The 20,975-nt window shown below is 32.1% G+C and overlaps 1 protein-coding gene across 2 annotated transcripts in view; it reads left to right on the top strand.

Moving 5' to 3' along the window:
- Positions 1 to 17,797, top strand: part of LOC111000771 — a 28,461-nt gene extending 10,664 nt beyond the window's left edge. For both annotated transcript variants that reach the window (XM_045633242.1, XM_045633241.1), the window contains 21 exons: positions 1,125 to 1,252; positions 1,763 to 1,943; positions 2,705 to 2,888; positions 3,377 to 3,388; positions 3,648 to 3,766; positions 4,520 to 4,525; positions 5,193 to 5,198; positions 5,271 to 5,276; positions 5,728 to 5,733; positions 6,465 to 6,645; positions 12,253 to 12,338; positions 12,890 to 12,895; positions 13,409 to 13,414; positions 13,946 to 14,046; positions 14,214 to 14,285; positions 15,418 to 15,536; positions 16,217 to 16,260; positions 16,893 to 16,928; positions 17,014 to 17,025; positions 17,235 to 17,258; positions 17,708 to 17,797. In XM_045633242.1, the coding sequence (XP_045489198.1) occupies positions 1,125 to 1,252; positions 1,763 to 1,943; positions 2,705 to 2,888; positions 3,377 to 3,388; positions 3,648 to 3,766; positions 4,520 to 4,525; positions 5,193 to 5,198; positions 5,271 to 5,276; positions 5,728 to 5,733; positions 6,465 to 6,645; positions 12,253 to 12,338; positions 12,890 to 12,895; positions 13,409 to 13,414; positions 13,946 to 14,046; positions 14,214 to 14,285; positions 15,418 to 15,536; positions 16,217 to 16,260; positions 16,893 to 16,928; positions 17,014 to 17,025; positions 17,235 to 17,258; positions 17,708 to 17,751 (1,379 nt within the window). In that variant the 3' untranslated portion in view covers positions 17,752 to 17,797. The remainder of the gene's footprint in view (positions 1 to 1,124; positions 1,253 to 1,762; positions 1,944 to 2,704; positions 2,889 to 3,376; positions 3,389 to 3,647; positions 3,767 to 4,519; positions 4,526 to 5,192; positions 5,199 to 5,270; positions 5,277 to 5,727; positions 5,734 to 6,464; positions 6,646 to 12,252; positions 12,339 to 12,889; positions 12,896 to 13,408; positions 13,415 to 13,945; positions 14,047 to 14,213; positions 14,286 to 15,417; positions 15,537 to 16,216; positions 16,261 to 16,892; positions 16,929 to 17,013; positions 17,026 to 17,234; positions 17,259 to 17,707) is intronic.
- Positions 17,798 to 20,975: the final 3,178 nt, after the last annotated feature.

Genomic DNA, 20,975 nt, shown 5'->3' with positions numbered 1-20,975 from the left:
TGTAAATAATTGTCATTCTTCTTTTGAGGGATAGTTATTGTTTATGTGAGACTGATGCCTGCTAAAGGTTGTGCACCTGTGTTACAACTCATCAGTAATCATTGAATCATACATATTTGTCTACGACAGTGTTTCCTAACCTATTTTGTGCCAGTCTTAGCCTTTCTAAAATCCCTATCCCCCTCCCGCTATGTTACCCCCTTATGTAACATACATAGTTTATAATATATAAAATTTAATTGCTCACTTAAGAAATGTTTAAGATAAATATATTTGGTAATTGTTACGCAACACAGTAAGTAGATTTTAAAACATAATGAGAAACTGAAATTACAAATAATTATTTTAAAAGATAACACATATTCGAATTGGCCCACTGTGGGGCATGGGAAACACTGGTCTACGAACTTTATTCATGTCATACAATCTTTACTACGCCACGGAAGTAATTTAATAATAAAATATCTCACATTCACGAATGATTTTTTTTGTCTATTTTAATTACTAACATTCTTTGTTATTTTTATTTTATTTTATTATATTGTTTATGTTTTTAATTGTATTTTTTTTAATTCCTATTTTTAGCAAAAGCTTATGTTTACATATATTGTCGTACATATTAGATATCTTATATCTTTAAACGAGCAATTCTTGTATATATATACATATATATAATTGGAATCTCGGGATCGGCTCCAACGATTTTGATGAAATTTAGTATACGGAGGGTTTCGGTAGCGATAAATCGATCTAGCTAGGAATAAATGATAGAAAATTACAAAAAGGTGGTGTTTGAGAAGTCCCAATTCAAACTGAAAAACGTATCTTCCTGACATCTATCGGCGAATAATAGTACTATTTTTTTCGCAATAAATTGCTTTAACGACACAACAACACTAAAGCTATTCCAGCATATATATCTATATTGTTCATATTTCATCATTTTATTAGTATGTAATTCGTACTTATATATAATTTCCAAAAACACAATTTATAAAAAAATAAAAATACCGAGCAAAGCTCGGCCATCCAGGTGCTTAGATATAAAATTATCAGTAGACTTCATAGTATGTATGATGTTGTAGACTTAATAAATTAATAAATAAATGTCAATTAAAATGCAGAGGACAGCTTGGAAGAATTTGTGTCACCACTATGTACTGAATATTCAACAAGTCCACGAAAAGTCCTCATTCCCGAAGGATACGAATTCAAGGCGGTCAAGCGCAAGAGGCCTCATAGTAATCAATTGGTAAGGCCTTCCAATAAGACTATATTTAGTGGAATTGAATTGAAGTGGTGATGTCGTAAATAATTACATTTTTTCCGCTTACATTGCAAACGCAGGCTGAACCCTACGAGTTTTATCAAAATAATGTACTAAGTATTGTACACATTGAAAAGGTCTATAGAAAAGTCCGTGATGGTATATCTCTATCTCTACAACGTTCACAGATTTTCTGTAGTGTATTTAGTATCAGCATTGCACCCGTGCGAAGCCGGAGCGGGTCGCTAGTTATATATAAATCAAAATGATTGAATATCGATTTTTTATTAATTGCCTAGAGATTCAATTAGTTAGTTAAGTTATATTTCTACTTTGATTTAACTACTTTAATGCGATATTAGCATGTATGATGTGGTAAGCTTGATTAAATAAATAATTTGTAAAAATATTAAAAACCAATCTAGTCTTTAATATCCCAGTCTATGTGTATCTCGGAGGTTGTATAGTATTTGTATTGAGATAAAATATTTGCAGGAAGACCTAGACGACCTGTCATCGCCTACATATTCTCTCGAGTTGTCTCCAGACAACACGTTCGTGACAGTCACTCTCACCTTCTCGCCGTGGGCCAAGACCAAGGATTATGGAGAGTACTATGTACAGTTTGGCAGTGCACGTCGAAATAAAGAGAAATATGTGAAATTGGTTATTTTATGTAAGTCACTGAACAATTATATTAAAGCCAATAAATTCACGCCATTATGTAATTCCTCGTTTATCTGGAGCCGATCAGAAATTGTAGAAGTGATTTTTCAACTCGTAGCTGTGCCCGTTTGCCCCCTGTTCTGTAAAAAAAAAAATCAGGTTTACTTCAGTAGCGTGACGTACAATTTTGGAACTTATAAATTAATAAATGATCTCATAAATTGACCGAACTATGATTATGATACGATATATGATTCCGCCGCTTATATGTTATCATCTTAGTTTTTAATCATTGTAACCTTGTATGTATATGTGAGAGAAGAAATGAAGATTATTATTATTATTATTATTATTATAGACGTTCAGATTACCAGAGGGCTCGCAAGTGCTTTGCCAGTTTTAAGATATGGTACGCTCTTCTCATGAAGGACTTTAAGTCGAATTGGTTTGGAAACACTTCGGTGGGCAGCTAAATCTACTGGTAAAAGTTGATTTAAAAACGCTTAGCTGTGGAACGAATCTTTTAGGTTGTTCTCATGGTGACCCAGATTTCGCCACGAGTCCTAAACATGGGGGAGGGTTTTTGTCAATTGGTGAGATCATCCTAGGGGATTTCTGGCCGGAAATCAAATTAGTCTAGGGGTATGTTGCCAAAACCATCTGGCAACACTAATACGCGTATATGTTTGTGGTCCCAATTTTGCGACATCAAAGCTACTGAAGGGACCATATCGAAATGGGTACAACAAGCAATAATAATCTTAATTCCAGTGGGAAGTATGACGACGATCTCCTATCGCACCATTGAGCTCCTGCAGGGTCAGCGAGCGAACACGTCTAGTATTGCGTTCAAATGCAATAGGTGCCGCCTGCTTAATGTTATTGTACGAGCCAGTGATAGCAATATATATAACTTAGACAGTTCAAGATATCGCTTAAGAGAGTACCGAGATAAGTAAGTTTCTCTATCCTTCTAATTAATTTGCTATATCTTATCTTATATCATTAAACGAGCAATTCTTGTATATAATATATATGTATATAATTGGAATCTCGGAATTAGCTTCAACGATTTTAATGAAATTTAGTATACGGGGGGTTTCGGGGGCGATAAATCGATCTAGCTAGGAATCATTTCTAGAAAATGTAATTTTATTCGTGTTTTATCAAATTAAACATAGAATTGCTCGTTTAAAGATGTCAGTCAAATAAAAACTAAACTAAATTTGAATATAATTATCTTTTTTCGATAATTAATTATTTATTAGTATGTTATTCGTACTTAAATATAATTTCCAAAAAACACAATTTATAAAAAGAAAAAAATACCGAGCAAAGCTATTTAATGATATTCCGATGATTTAAGAGTGGTTGGGGTATTTAAGGGGTGAATTGTAACAAACAGTCATTGTCAAGTGAGTTTTAATGGACATTTTGTTTCAGGGAAGGCAAACCGTAAGTATTTGAAATACATCTCCAACATTTCGAGAGTCAAAAATTCATCGATTTGGCAACACAATGAAATAAAAAGGCTCTAAATCTACTGAATTACACGAGGTAGAATGTGGTGACGAATTCGTGCCTTATACAGTGGCAAGCGACGGCTCGGAGTGAAGTACCGTCTTGCGGAGCACACCAACACCAGGCTGATCACTAAATAAACAAACTGAGGCCGGATGGATTGTTTTATTTGTTTCAAATTTACGTCTTTCAGTAAGCAACTCCTAGAAATCGAAGTGGAGGGAATGAAGACACAAGATTTTGGTGATTATTTCGCAGTGATACAGAATGGCGAAGGGTTGGAAGAGAGGGTTAAAGTTCTAAGTGTGCTCAGTAAGTACAGAAAAAGAAAAGATAAGTCTAATATATTTATAAAATTGAGCAATTGTTGCGGCAGTACAGTGCCATGGATATTAGTTATTGCCAGTAACTAAAAATTAACCATTATAAGGGGAATAATTTGTTGTCAGCATACTTTAGTTTAATTTATTGAAATGTCTTAATAAGACAATGTACACGAAAATACACAGCTTAAATAAATGTGACACAAACTATGAACTGATATGATAAGTTTTGTTATCTTTACTCTTAATATAATGTCTTGATACCTAGCAATCAGAACCGTTCGATAATTAAAACATTGCCATTGTAATTTGCAAGTGATAACCACAAATACATTTAGTTTTAATTAGACGTAGTAAAATAATTTTTTGAATTACTTTACGTCGTTACTTCATATGCCGACGTCACATGTGCCTTTTTCATGTGCACATATGATTCGGTGTATTACAAGCAACGAATGACGCAGGATAACAGACCTCTTTTTATTGTGAAAATAAAGAAAAAACAAAAGCTCTATTTTTCTTTTCTTTTTATGTAAATACATAGACATAACATGTATTACAAATGAATGAATTTAATAATTTATTAGTTATGGAATTATGTTGATTTAAAGTGTGTTTGTGTTTTTTTAAATAATTAAAAAAAATTGTAATCTGGCTCATTGTTTTAAGTAAAGAAACGATAGGATATATTTATACACAATAATAGAAAATATTTACCTAATAAATAATTTCATAATTCCAGCTCCCGGTAAGTAATCTAAATATAATCTGTATAATGAATGAAATAAAAAATGAACCGTAAATTCCTTAGAAGATTTTAGTTGGCACCTGGTAGATGGTACCGGTGACCCCAGATCTGGGACCTCTCCAGGCCGCTGACTGATATCGAAATACAGTGACCGAACTATTTAAATTTCTCATATATTTATTTTTATTATTACCTTAACCTACTTAGGTTACGAAAATTGTAAATATTGTATATATTTGAATTTTATATTTATAAATAAACTACAATTTTATATTTAAAAAAAATAAAAATGTTGAACACGGCCGGGTCAATTCAAGTATTTTTATTATTACCTTAACCTACATAGGTTACGAAAATTGTAAATACTGTATATATTTTTATTATGTTTTTTAATAAACGTTTTTTAAAAAGTATATTTTTATGTGTTATAGAAGGCCGGGCTAATTCAATTATTTTTATTATTAATGCTCTGAGGAAGGTTTTATGGGGAGAAAAAGTTGAAAATTCAGTTTTTTCAATTACTTTTGGTTCTATTCCGGAACTACGAACAGTCTCCATATAATAATATAACTTAAGACATTCTTTTTCTCTTAGAAATCATTTTCGCAACCAAACATAACAAATTTATATTTTGCAATAATTTAATTTTAATTTTGTTTCATTTCAGAAAAGGGTAATTATGTTTTCTGTTTTAATTTCTTATCATATAAATTCTTTTATTTACAATTCTTTTCTTTAATTTCAGACACAGGTAACGATTTTTATTCTAAATAAATATCTACTGGCATACATTTGTATTTGTGTATTTCAACAACGTTCAAGGCTCGGAGAAAATTGTTTTAATTTAGAAATAACTAAAATGAAGAAATGTCTGGCCATGAATAACAACGTATTATTTATTTAAATAATTTTATACACAATGTATGTACGACAAATTTGGCGATATCTGCGCCCGCCTAGCATCTGTAGTTTCAGAACGTCGGTATAGCTGCTTCGGTCGGTAAAGTTGCATGTTAGATATTTCACTAAGAAAGATTATCTGACCGAATTAACGGCATATGAAACCTATTATCTGTTGTAAAAAATCTATCTTTTAGACAATATGAATCAATTATTATATGGTTAAGTCTATTATATTTAGAAAATAATAATAATTTAAGTAAAAAAATTTCGTATTCATAATAGCTACTTTTGTTTTACAGAAAACGGTAATGTTTTTTTGTTAATAATAAATTATATATAAGAGCTTATTTCTACTAAGTTAGATAAACGTAAAGGATAAAAAAGAACAGATTTGGAATCTATACATTTTCAGATAAGTTCCAAAGATGTTTTTCATACAAACTTTTTTTTTTTACTAATTTATTTACTAAATAATTATTATATACTATACTAATATCTATGTAAGTGGGTAAAAGTCATTTGACGCGCTGATTTTTTTGGCTTTGTAACCCTTATATTCAGAATAGTCTAAAGCTCAAACCCAATAATTGATCCGTGACCGTGACAGTAGATTGATCTCCTATCTGCATCCCAATAATAGAAACCCTACGAAGACAATCCATTTTTGTCGACGGATAGAAAGCAATCTCTTCGCTCATTAGACTCATTTGATAACAATCAATATAAACCAAAGTAACTAAATTAAACCGTATAAATCATATTAAAATATACATGTCTATGTTTAAAACGTCACAAATAGCTTTTAAATTATGTATTTTAAAAACTGGTGTAAGTTAAAATCCTAAGATAGGATATTGGCACACCTTTATCAATACATATTTGGATTAAGATGTCTATCCCAGATGGTCAAAAATGGATTGAGATAGGTTATTTGGTTTCAGCGTTAATCCAACGACTTTTGACATAGGAGAGTCATACTTAGCGCAGTCTCGACTTTGAATGAAACGTCATGCCAATTTACTGATCTATTTTTTAGCGATTAAAATCCAGCGCCTCAGTGCGTCGTTTGACGTTGGCGGCCATTTTGATCGCACAATGAATTACACGTGCGAAGAGTGTTCTGTCACGGATATTCTGTGCAATGGCGAGAGTGTGTTGTCTGCTGGAAGAGTATCTGTCATACACGTCACTAATATGATTAGCTTCAACTTTCCAAGGTAAGTTATGCTTGAACCAATGCGGCAAGTCAAGTCACCTGAAACTTAGAATGGTGGATTTTCTTATCTTAACATAATAACAAGACAGTTATTATGAACCTTTCGACCCTGAAAGAGGTCTATGGATAGACACGTATCATTATGTCTAGAAAAAGTGGTTTATGTAATTATTTATAAATATCTAAATAAAAAATAAATAAATTTTTCTACGCTGAACTTACCCTTTAGTTCTTTACTTTATTGATAGTGTAGGAGACAGCATTCAGTACAAAATTAATACTTTTAAATAATATTTACATTGTTCAATGTAAAAAAGAAAATAATTAACATACATTCGTAACTTATATATACAAGGCCAGCTTTCGAAAGAAGCTATATATACACTGTTTCAGGGCGCTGAAAGATAAGCTGTAATAAATTTCGTAAAGGACCTTTCCGGTCGCCAAACTCTGAAAGAGTAAATTGTTTCTTTCCCTTTTTGTCATCGTTTCTTAAAGTAGAGCAACATATATGGTGGAGTTTATGTATCCATTTTAAGGATATATAGATTATAGGTTTTTTTTTAAAGATCGATAATAATAATAATAATAATAATAATAGCCTTTATTTCCAAAAACTTTAAAATTAGGGGACAATAAAACGTCATTCACTTAAGTTTTGGTTTGTCCACCGTTGGACATAGGCCTCCTCCTTCCGGTTCCACTCGCGTCTGTCGCGGGCCAGGCGCGGCCAGGTAACCCCGGCGACTGCGATGATGTCATCTGCCCAGCGTCGGCGTGGGCGCCCCTGCGGCCGGCTCGTGCCGCGCGGGTACCAGTGCAGGACTCTCTCGCTCCATCTGTTGTCACTTGTTCTTGCTGTGTGCCCTGCCCAACGCCATTTCAGGCGGCACACCATTTTTGCCGCGTCTATTATTTTTGTTCTTTGTCGTATCGCTGTACTCTTTACCCTGTTTCTGAGACTTAAGCCTAACATGCTCCTTTCGGCTGATCGTTGAAATATTTGAATTTTCTTTATTAATTCAACTGTGATAGGCCATGATTGGCAGCCGTACAACAGTGTAGGTGTCACAACTGAGTCCATCACTTTTTTCTTCAGTGATAGACTCATTTGAGACTTAAAAATATGCTTGTGTGACCAATATGAATTCCAGGCTTTTTTTATTCTTCTCTCTACCTCCTCTATATAATGGCTTTTAAACGAAATATTTTGGCCAAGGTAGACATACTGGTCGACGTATTCTATATTTCTATTGTTGACGGTTATACTATATTTTATGCCATTTGTCATTATACATGTTTTTTCAGGGTTCATTTCCAGCCCACACTCTTTACTTATGTCTTCTAGGGTACGCAGCATGTATTGTAAGTCTTCATGCCTTTCAGTTATTAGAACAATGTCATCTGCGAACCGAAGATGGCTTAAATTTTCGCCATTGATATTTACTCCTAACCCTAACCAATCCAGCTTTCTGAAGATAAATTCCAGAAGTGCGATGAATAAGTTTGGCGACACGGGATCGCCCTGCCGAACACCCCTTTTCAGTGGAAACATCTTACCTTTCTTCTCCAACTTCACTGTGGCTTTACTTCTTTGGTATATCTTTTCTAATAAGTTAACATATTTATTTTGTATTCCTTGTTCTCGTAAAGCTAACCAGAGTTTGTTATGTAAGATTGTGTCAAAGGCTTTGGAGTAGTCCACATAGGCTATATATACTGTCTTTTTGTACTCCATGTATTTTTCAATGACTTGTCTAAGTGTGAATATATGATCTAGAGTTGAATATTTACTTCTAAAACCAGCTTGCTCTCTTGGTTGTTGGAACTCTAGCTCCATCTTCATTCTGGTAAGGATGATATTTGTAAAAAGTTTGTAAGTGGATTGCAATAAACTTATAGGTCGGTAGTTATTGATGTTCATTGGGTCTCCCTTTTTATATAGTAATGTTATTACAGATGTTTCCCACTGTTTAGGTATTTTTTCTTGTTTTAAAATGTCATTGAGTAGTTCCGTGAGAGGTGATGTTAGAGGTTCTACTATTGCTTTAAGTATATCATTAGTTATGTTATCATCTCCAGGGCTTTTTGCAGATTTAAGTTTCATAATGGCATGCCTGATTTCACTTTCCAGTAGCAAAGGGGTCTCTTCATTTTTATAACTTTCTAATATACCATTATTACTAATATCTAGTGGTTGATTTTGCAAACTGTACAGTTCTTTGTAGAAATTAGTGGCTATATTTAGTATATTATCTCTGTTTGTTATTGTAGCGTTTGTACGACTTTTTAGTGTTTGTACCCATTGTTTCGTATTATTTATGCGTTTGTTTCCTCGTTTAACTGACAGATTTTTATCTATTTCTTCTTCTAATATTTTGAGTTGATAATATTCTTTATTTCTTTTTATATTTTTTCTAATTTTTCCATACAGATGCTTAAGACGCTTCTTTTCACTTTCTGATTTGGTAGGTTTATTTTTTAGTTCAGTTCTTTCACTTATCATATCTCTTATTTTTTCAGTTATAATATAGTTATTTCTCTTTATCCCTGGTATTGTAGGTAACTTTTCGACACTGGTTTTAATTCGATGTATAATATTATTATATTGTTCTTGTATATTATTAGATTTTTCAATGTGTTGAACCGAAAAAATATTCTTAAGTGTTTCTTGTTCTAGTGGGTTCAGTCCTGATTGTCTGCCTTTAAATTGTTTTCTACTTTTAATTTTTGCTGAAATTTTCACTGTTGCCCGAACCATACGGTGGTCTGTTGGGTGGGTGGTATTAATTATATCTATATTTTCGACGGTATGATGATAGGGTCTTTTAATAATAAAAAAGTCTATTTCATTAGCGGTTCGAGTATCTGGTGATAACCATGTCCATTTATTTTTGGTGTTTTTCTTGAAATAAGAGTTCACAATAAACAGTTGTTTTTCTAAACAAAAGTCAATAAGTCGTTTGCCTCGCTCGCTTCTCTTACCGTGTCCCCATAAACCCATAACCAACTTTTCATCTGGAGTGGCTCGGCCTATTTGTGCGTTAAAATCTCCAAGCACAATTGTGTATGGCAGAGAATTTACTAGTGCATTATTTAAGCTATCATAAAAAATATCTATGTCTTCTTGGCTTGACTTCGCTGTGGGGGCATAGACTTGAATTATGTTAATCTTATAATTATTAAAGGACATTTCAAGTTTTGCTACTCTGTCTGATAGAACCTCGAAATCTACAATATTTGATTTCAACTCCTTTTTAACCATAAATCCTACACCATTTCTTCCACTTTTCTTTCCGGTGTATAAAAAGATGTAGTCTTCGTATTCAATAATGTGTGTTCCCTCTTTTCTTATATCAGAGAGACCAAGAATATCCCACTTTATGGTTTGCAGAGCATGTTCTAATTCCTCTTGACGGCCGTTGCCTACGAGCGACCTTACATTCATTGTACAAATTCGTGTGCCTTGAATAAGGCGAGAGTGTTTTTCTATTTTTTGGGTGGAGGGTGGTGGTCTACTGCCCCCACGGGGACCAGCCGTATTGGGGGAGATTGTTCTTATTATTTTATTTGTTTTCTGGGTACCAACACATGGTTGCTATGATCTTTTATCAGAGGAAGTAGGTTTAGAAAGAGAGTTCGATCTGGCCCTCATCATGTCAAAAGCATTTGTTCGATTAGTTTTAGACGAAAGAAGTGCCTGTTGTTTTTTTGGTTGAGCCATATGTTCAGTTTGTGGAGAAGCTGATAGTTCTCTCTTCCTTTTGTCTGTGTTAGAAACATTTTCCTTGACTATAAGTTGGTCGTATTTTAAATATGCAATCTTGCCATTCTTTAGTTCTTCTATTAATTTTAATTTCAATAATTTTCTTTTTTCTAACACTTCTTTGGAAAAGTCTTCAGAAATAAACAATTGCTTGAACTTTCTCTTATTTTTTAAGATTTCCTGTTTCTTCCAACTATTAACGAAGGATATTAAAATGGGCCTTGGTTTTCCTTCCTGTTTTGTCGGTTTTCCGATACGGTATATTTTATTTACCTCTGTTTTTTCGAGTGTTATATTTAAATCCGCCAGACATTGCCTTTGGACATTCTGCAGTAACTCGGTACTACTACATTCCTCCTCTTTCAAGTTAAAAATGACTAAATTGTTTTCCTTTTTTTCTCTTCTTAAATATTCGACTTCGTTTTCTAAGGTTGCGACTTTTAATTTTAGGTTTTCATTTTCTGCTAAGATAGGTTTTAATTTCTCATCAATTCTATTTATTATTTTGTTAGTTAACGATTCTTCCAATTTTGTATTTTGTTCCTTCATTTCAATTCTCATTTTCTCAAACAACATTTGAAATTGGTCTTCCATTGTTGTTTAGTGGTAAAAAAAATAAAAAAATAAAATAAAAGTAAACGTCGTTTCGTAGGTATGAAAGCGGCAGGATTCGATCCGGAAGCCTCAATGTGTACGATGTTCCCAACGACTCGTCGCAAGTGCCAATCGACTAATAACTTAGCTCGCAAATAAATCGTATATAACACATATGATATTGTGATTTATTTAAAACAGTGCTTAGGATTTTAGATTAAAGTACTTGATTTGCACAAGACACTCTTAAAAGTCACTTCACTACACTTCGTCAGTTTTTTGCAGCATTTGTAATTTTTAACCATAACCGAACGAGAAATATCCAACGCGGTATGGCGGATAGCAAATTGTTTGATCACGGCTAACTAATCACTATTTAATGCACTGTAATAATTGTTCACATTTGCTGTGTAAAAATGTTGCTTAAAATATCATAGTTCCCGTTTTTTTAACCTTTTTTACGCACCGATTCTATTTTAATTTTAAATAAATATACAGAGCTATTGTTAACTGTTCTGTTAAAGATCGATACATAATTTAAATAAGGTACTTCGCTCGATAGAAAACAAACAAAGCCAATTTTAGACACTTTGAATTTAAAAATGATTAAAAGTAATTCATTTAAAAAAAAATACAAATTTACGTAAATGATTTACATAACTAATTGTTACTGCGGGTTGCGCACCGCAGTGCTCCATCTCTCCATTGCGTACCGCAGTGCTCAGAGACTGACACAGCAGTGGGATAGGGCCTTAAGGCGCGTACAAACATCGCAAGGCGTTACGAATGGTTGCTCCTGCATGCTTCAATCTGTGCCTTTAAGTTTGGTACAACATTAGCTATACGCGCCTTGACGTTGTTCGGATATTCGGCTATCCGGCTTCAAGGTTGGCCGAATATTCGGTATACGGCACAATTTCTGTCCGCGTCATATCTACTATAAATGGCGGTTGAAAACCACTCGAAACCTCAAATTATAATTGTAATTTCCTCGACATCACAGGAGAACGAAGAGCTGGCAGCTACCTCGCACAAAGAATTAGTCTAGCTATTCAAAGGGGGAACGCTGCCAGTATCTGCGGAACCTTGCCTAAAGGGACTCCTTTTAATAATATAATTTAATAATTATTAATTTTAAGGTTAGTTATTAGGTATATTTTTATGTATTATGTTATTTGTTTTGAATAAAGTAACCTGAGAATTGTAGTATATGTATATTTCGTACATAATTTTTTTGATTATTTTCAGATTTGAAGACAACCACGCTTGCGTATACATGGGATTCTTTAAGAATAAGAACAAATTCATCAAAAAGATATTAGCTGTTATTGATAGTATGTATATTGTTTTTCTATGCGAATATATTTGTCGTTAAAAAGCTATTTTAAATTTCTTTGAAGTAATTGAAATAGATATCACAAATCGGAAAATTCGTATTGGAGCTAATAACTTCATCGACAGCAGGAAAAGACTGGCAGTCTTTTGCCACGTAAATACATCTAGAAGTATGCGTAACTATAGGAAAATACTAACATCATTTTAATAATAATATATAAAAAATAATAAATAAAAGTGTAATTATTATTACAAATGTTTAAATATAATAAATAATATTATTTATTTAATTCTTAACCTAAAAAGTACTTAATATTACATTATATTTCCGTTAAATAATTAGTAACATGTATCTTTTTGGAATTAACAATACATTGAGAAGGCAGCCTTTGAAATCTTTGAAATCTTTCTCAAACTCAATGAATGAATATCCTATCTCTTTCCCTCGGATCGTATTTACGCTGTGTAAATAAAAGATAGTTTGCTTTAGTTTTTAAATCAAAACAGTGCCATGCTTGATATGTTAATAATTAATATTTTTCTTTTTTAGATAATTGTAAGTATTTTTATGGCTTCTATAAATAATGTAACGCCTAAGCAAGACGAACTAATATTTATTTTTTCCTTAAAAAAATCAACACACAAAAATGTCTGCATATGGCTTTAATTTATTTCTTCCGAAATAAACAAATTTTATTTCCTTAAAAAAAGAATTTACTTACACTTAGATTTAAGTTATTAAGTTGTAATTACTAACATAGTTATGGAACCTTCTTTTCCAAAATAAACATTCATTATTTAATGTGAGTCGAAGGTTGGTCTTCTAGTAATAATCTACAATATGAAGCGCATGCGAAGCTTTACCCCTTAGAATCTGTAAGCCGCATAGTTGCCAAAAACTCTCTAACAAAGTGTTTTCGATCGCTGATTGTACATACATTTCTACTTATGTGTAAAAATTGTCAAAGTAGTATTTTACTAAATTACAAATACGAGGGAAATGTTTAATAAAAAATACGTTTAATTTATAATAGTTCGTATTAATTAAAACTTTAAATTTTAATTTCAGCGCCTGGTAATATTTTATATAATTCTTTATTGTGTCCTAAACGGTCAACTATTTATTTATTCCTAACATAGACTATATACAACTTTTTGACAAAAAACAATTATACTACTATACAACTATATACAAAAAGGTTCAAACATTTACGAAAGGTTCTCATTTCTCCCATATTAAATCTTATAAATTTGTGTTTGTCTCTTTATCGTTACATCGACTTTCAAATCACAACGATGCTAACGAAGTTTCCACTTCATAATAACTAAAAAGAAATAAGTAACTAAAACTAAATAGAAACTTAAACCTCATTAAGAGTGTAATAAAATTACGGTCAGTTGGAAAATAGTTGTAAAATATATGAATAAATAATTAATGTTAGAAATAAAGTTGTAAAAGCGAGGTAGCCCATTCACTGAATCATTAAACGTAGTAGATCATGTTGATGTCTCATGTCGTTATCTGTTCAAACACGGGATATCGGAGATTAAAAGGATTAAAAGGAGGTCTTATATAAGTAATTAGAGTCTAGAAGTTGTATTCCAGGTGTTGTAATACCAGAAGTGGTGAAATTGGCTACTCCAAAGATCGGTGAGCAGTTTCAGCAGCAGGTGCCGTTCACCTGCAGTGATTGTTCTGTTGAAAAGGTGAGTTCATTCGAATTCACACACTTTACTCATTCACTCACTGAATCACTCAATAACTCACACATTTGCAACCACACACTCATGCACTCAGGCGTGTTGATATGGATTGAAAAAGGATAAATAAAATAGGGTTTAATTGTTTATTTATATAATTAATTTGATTGCAGGTCTTCGTTAATGGTATACCGCTGGAGACGTCATTTAGGCGGAATTCTGTTGGGTCCATTGCAATATTTACGGTAAGTTCAATATGTTGTTCTTGGCCGGAAATGCACCGGCGATTTCTCTGACGTTGAAGGCGTCTATGGGTATCACTTAAAAGTAGCCCGTTAGCGGTTCTCATAATAAACATGTATAAATATTGATAATTTGCAAGACTTAGCATGGGCGTTTCGCTAATATATAAAAAGCTGTATTGATTCATTTACTTTTAACGAGAGCTTTGAATTTATTTAGTAATAATTCTCTAATTTCGCTGCGAGTTTATTGTAAAAACTAATACAATTTCCATATAAGGAGTGGTTTTTCTTTTGGGGCCAGGTCGTACGCTTAAATTAGTTTTATTGTTTTTTAATTTCATATATCACACATAATTACCAAACTAAAATCACTTATAGGCAGATTTTGGTCAATATCAAAATGTATTCCTCAATCCGTACGTCATTTAATTTATAATTGTTTAGTCAAGCCACATTTCATATATCTAATTGAAATATGGGGTACGGCATGTAAAAACATAATTGCTAACTTACAAACACTACAAAATAAATTAATAAAATCATTATTTAGATACAATTTTTTAACACCGACTAATAAAATCTACCAAGAAACCAAAATTATGACAATTAAACAACTGTATGTATATAACACCTGTATCTTGATAAAAAAAAATTTAAATAACTCTATCCATAGTTGCTTGTCGTTTAAAAAAATCAAACACACAACGACACGCAATACTCGTCGAGCGAGTTTGCTTATCTTACCGAAGCCGCGTACAAATTATTTGAAGAAATCTATTAGGTATGAGGGTGTGCAATTATTTAACCAATTACCATCTCAAATTCGCAATATTGGAGTGTTTGACAAATTCAAAAAGGCATTAAAGATGCATGTTAGAATGAACATAGCTGACTAAAATTGTTACGGCTAATGGCGACGTGTATCTCGCTCGTATATAATATATACATATTAATATTAAGTTTCTCATGTAAATAAAATAAAATAAATAAACATTTAATTTCCCAATATCCCCGACTCTTGAGGTGCGGTGCCTTATTTTATACACATTCCTTAAATTAATTCGAGTATTATTCTGGTGAATGTCACCATTTTTTTTGATCTTTCGTTCCATCCTTTAATTTGTTTGTTCAGGCGACTTCATCAGAAATAACGATAAGTATAACAGAATACACCCCAACGTATGAGGGAGTGTATCAAGCGGTCTTTGCGTCTGGCTCCGATGCTGTCACCAAAACCATTATGGAGATGCGGTAAGTAATAGAAACCGTATTTTTAGTCTATAATATAAAATCGAAAACTTTAGAGAGATATATTATGATATGAAGCCTATACGTGCTACTCGCATTAAACATTGCATTTTATTGTTCTTGTACCATTGTTCTGAGCTTTGACAAGCTTTGCTTCTCCGTTTTGTGATTTTAGTTAGACAATTTTGTTACATACCAACAATAAATTAAAAAATAAAAATAGGGGTTGATCTTACAGTAAATGAAGGATTGCATGCTGTACGACAAAAAAATAAAAACCCATTTTTTTCTTTAAAAATAAAATTTTTGGAATGATACACCCTTAACATTTAGTGGGATAAAAAATAGACGTTGTCCGATTCGCAGAGCTAACCGATATGCACACAAAATTTCACAAAAATCGGTTGAGCCATTTCGGAGGAGTTTAATTACACAAGAATTTTATATATTAGATAAATAAACCACTAGCTTTTAGCCAAAACCTGTATAACAGTGAGACAAGATACGATTCAGTTATTCGTAAATCTTTCTAAAAATCGCCTTTTTTAAAAAAAAAACATTATCGATTTCGGCATGAAACTTGATTTTGCGTGATGAGGGAAAGGTCGCACGTACTGCGTTCTCCAGCTCCATCTGGCATCTTGCTGATGATAAAAATAGCTTAATTTCTGTTTACCTTTCAGAGATGTAGCTGAAGTTACTCAAACTCAAGAAGAAACAACCGCTGGTAATTATACTTCTTACTAAATTCAAACGTTACTAAATTTTGTTATCGAGCTGTGTTGACCTAGAGGCTTCATGCAATTCTCATCTCTGAGGTGTCAGGTTCGATCCCCGGCTGTGCACCAATGGACTGTCTATGTGCGCATTCAATATTCGCTCGAACGGTGAAGGAAAACATCGTGAGGCTTGTCATCATGAAACATTTACAGAAATCTGAGGCCCAGACCTAAAATATAAACGAAACGCCAAATAGACGACTTAATTCTAAGAGAGAATGTGTGGGGGGGTGTAAGTGTGTATTCGTGTTTAACTGAAACTTGTGTGTTGGCGGCTTGATTTATAAATAGTGTTTTAATGATATAAATGTTTCTGTGTAAAAAAACAAGTTGTATCATAAATAAACAAACTTTCCTTACTTTAGCTGACAATAGGAAGGGGAGGGGGGGGGGGGGGGTAATACTTAATAGCCCCTATAATTGAGATATATAATTATAGTAAGTGGTGTGCCATTGTAGATGTTGCACAATTGATTAATAATATCTTAAATATTTAGAACCGATTTTAATGTATGTAGACATGATTTAAAATTAAGAATATCTTTTTATTTATTTTATTATTAATAAGTTTAATTATTAGGTACCACCATCGCAGTCTCCGAATCAGACGTGTCAGGTAATTTTTTACTTTTACGTATTCTTCTATGTAATTACTTGCTAGATAGTTCTGATACTCAAATAATTATTTATTTTTATTTTAGCACCTGAAAGCAGTAAGTTTTTCAATATTTATAAAAAAAATTTTTTTTCAATACGTCTGAAATCTCTTTCTCTCCAACTGTGTTTACGCTATGAGGAAACGAGACAAAATGTATACTTTGTTTTATTTTTATCTTAAAACTCAGTCCGACGCGTGGATATAAATATGGCGAAACGGAAATCGCCTGCTATTACACTTTTATATAATTAATTTATATTTCAGGTGTATCGGACACAGCCACTGAAGGTTAGTGTAAAACGATGCCAATAAGTCTTAATATAAATCTCCTGTCAATATGTTTGTCCGCGATGGACTCCTTAGCTACTGAACCGATATCAATCAAATTTGCATAGCGTCTGCAGTTTGATCTAACTTAGAAGATAGGATATCTTACATCTCAATTTGCTATATTTGTTTGTTTGATGATTTGCTATTTTAAAAGAGTAGTTTTTTTACGCCGGCTTTTTTACTCGGCCTACACCCTCTGTCTTTTTTTTCGTTCGAATTTAATGACGTGCAATAAGTGATAACTGTATTTATATTCGTAATATTTTAATGGTTTCACTTTAGTTAACGCAGCGATCATTTCATATTAGCTATCTATTTATTTAATTATTTTTAATATTTTTACGTATAATGCTTGGTGATATAATAATTAAATAAAAGCATTTGTAAAATGACATTTATTTTGACAGCTGGTGCGGCTGAAACTACGGAGCCTGCGGCGGCTGCTACGTAGAAACGTCAAAAGTTCATTGACTCCACGTAATGAAAGTATTATTAAATTGTGAATAAAGATTAAAGTAAAAAAATCGTATTTTAATTTATATATTAGTGAAACTCCTTTAATACAATTTTATAACAAGGTGAATATTATTAAGAATTCATTGTGATAAAAATAAAATCTGGATACATCTTGAATAAGCCGTATACAAAGAAACGATTCACTTCTTATAATAAGTACATCTTGCCCGCTCTACGCCCTTGACTTGCGAACTGGTAGTAAATGTATATTTACAATTAATTTAATTTTTTTGACGTTCATAAGTGTACTTGCTTGAATAAAAATACTATATGAACAAAGATCTTCTTGTTTTTTTATAAAAAAAAAACTTATATAACTATGTTATATCATACAGTAACTAAAATTATATACATTGTCTGGCTATATGTAAATCCGAAACAGAACCGTGGGTTTCAACTCTTCATATAACTTACATGATACTAAAAAAATATACAATAAATATATAATAGACTACTAGTATGAGAACGTTCGTGTGTAAGTATACATATATTGATATACAGTCAATTGTATATAAACTCAAGTTTTGCAGCATGCATGCATTTGTATATTTTTTTAAGCATAGCATCATAGTTTAAAAAGAAAAAGTATATAATGACTGTTGAATGGAAGCAGTCTGTGGTTCTACAAGAATCTGTATAAATACATAACAGTTATTAATTTTGCAATATTTTCCATAGACAAAATTAATAATTTATTTCGTAATATAGGTATATTTAAAGTAAAAAACAATTATATGTCGATAATAAGGAAATATAATAATTAAACTAAACTGTGAATGTTGTCTTTTTGTTCTTCCTATTTAATAATTAGTCGTTACCATAAAACAATGTGTTTTAGTTATAATTTCTAAAATAAAAAGTATTCCGAATTTAACCTCTCTAAAATTAGGTCTCTTAAGTACAGTTACAGCGGTGATGCTAACTCCTACAGAATGTTCCCGCTACGGCCAACTTAAAATACCCGTAAATAACGATTAAAAACCAATAAAGTTTGTGTTGTTTGGTTTGAGGGGTAATTTTAACAATGCATAAAAAATTTATACTACATAAATAGTATAGAAATCTTGAAGTTGTACCAAAAACAACGGTTAGGTTATCTAAATTGTGTATCTATCTAGGTACACAATTTTATAATAAAATAAAAATAGACTGATACCTTGCCTCACAATATTTCCACCAACACTCCCTACAAAATTGTAAATACTTAGAGGTCGTAACTATTAACAAATATATTTTACACAAAGGTATAAATAAAAACGACGATAAAAAAAATGACGATCGCCCGATTTTAAATATTGTGGATTCCGTCATCATAATTAAATAAACTATAATTGTGTATATCGAACAGAAGTAGTATAGTTTTTTTAATATTTCAGTTATAGCAACACTTGGAGATTGTATTTATTAAATTGGATTGAAGCTTAATATAAATTGTATAGAATAGTGCGTTATTTAACAAAATATTTCTTGTAAGTACCCCCTAAATAAATGAACCTACTAAAACTCCCCAGGACATATTGTATCTCCCTAAATTTGAGGAACCTTAAAGCTGGCATCACTGAGTTACGGGCCGGTTTATAGTAATGAATTATCGAGTACTTGCTAAATAGCTATATACCGTTATTTCGAAATAACCACTTGTGTATACTTTCATTGGCGAGCGATTTCAATCCAGACTTCAATATTGAAGTTTTGCACGAACCCAAGGTCAGCCATCAACGCTACAAATATTCAAGGAACTACATCGGACTTGCAGTCCAAACCTCTGTGATAGGGCCTTAAGTGCGAATTTTGCTGCTTTCTGATGTCATGTCTATGACTCAACAATCCAAAATATCGGCCAACCCCCACTCAGCTTGATGTGGTTTTCCATTTGAGATCCAGGATCACAGGGAATAAAATCAGGGAGCAAAACCTCACTCACGATAACTTTACAAGTCCTTATACTTATACTTTCGTGTAAATAAATATCTTCTTATATAATTATTATATTCGTAATGCTCCTAAGAAATCGTTTTATCATTTTTTACTAGATGTCATATTAGCTTATAAGTTTTAGTTAGACACAAAATTACCAATGGATCTAGAGGTGAACTTTCGCTTGAATTATTCAATAAGCTCTGGACGTGAATGATGCATTGTTTCTGAACAAAAACAAATGTTTAAGCTCGAGGTCGGGGTCACTACACTGATATTTGTAATCCAAAACTATCTTTGACAGTTAAATTTTTTTATATAGTCTGAAAAACTTACTAACTAACTAACTGTTAATTATTCTAAAATTGTTGTACAGTTTTCTAATTTAATTATTTATTGTCACCACATTATATACAAACTAAATTTACAGAACATGTTACATTTCCTATTCTAAATGACATGAGAATTGTTGGAAACATAAAATTAACAAAAATAAAAATATTACACGAGTTATGCAACCTATTATATATACATACTTATAATATTCGTTTAGCATATATATATGTACAATAGGATTCAGATTGAGGCCTTCCTAGAAGTCAGAGACCTGTGTCAGGGAAAAAAGGGATGAAAAGATGGATTAAGGAAAAATTTAACTTGGGATTTAACAATGCTCCTGTTTTGTTATAATTAAGTGTACCGAGCCAATGATTTACAGTTGCTTTACACCAGTTGAAATCACGTCCCAGTTAAGGTACTTCGCTAAGCGAAAGCTTCGAGACGATTTGAACCCTCCGGCTCATATAAGCACTTTAAATAAACCACGGAGGTAAAAAGACATCGTATTGAGATTTGAGTAAATTTTATTTTTTATAGAACACGGGGCAAACGGGCAGAAGGCTCACCTGATGTTAAGTGATACCGCCGCCCATGGACACACTCAATGCCAGAGAGCTCGCGAATGCGTTGCATTCTTTTAAGAATTGGTAAAAAATATACCAATTTTTATTTTAGGCACATTAATTCAAACTAAGAAAAACGTCTAAGACACGGGGACAGTGAATTTTTTTTAAGTAATCTGTTTTTAATACATTTATTTTAAATGTGAAATGTCTAAAAAGTAGGTTTTGTATTAATGTTGATTTATATTATAGTTTATAGTATAACCAACTTCAAAATGACAGACGAGTGTAGCAAATATCTAATTACAACAAAATGAGTAAATTTTGTAAGAAATATTTC

Source organism: Pieris rapae, chromosome 22 (genome assembly GCF_905147795.1).
Source record: "Pieris rapae chromosome 22, ilPieRapa1.1, whole genome shotgun sequence".
NCBI lineage: Eukaryota > Metazoa > Arthropoda > Insecta > Lepidoptera > Pieridae > Pieris > Pieris rapae.
The sequence above is the reverse complement of the archived record's forward strand: the minus strand, read 5'-3'. Positions and strand labels throughout refer to the sequence as shown.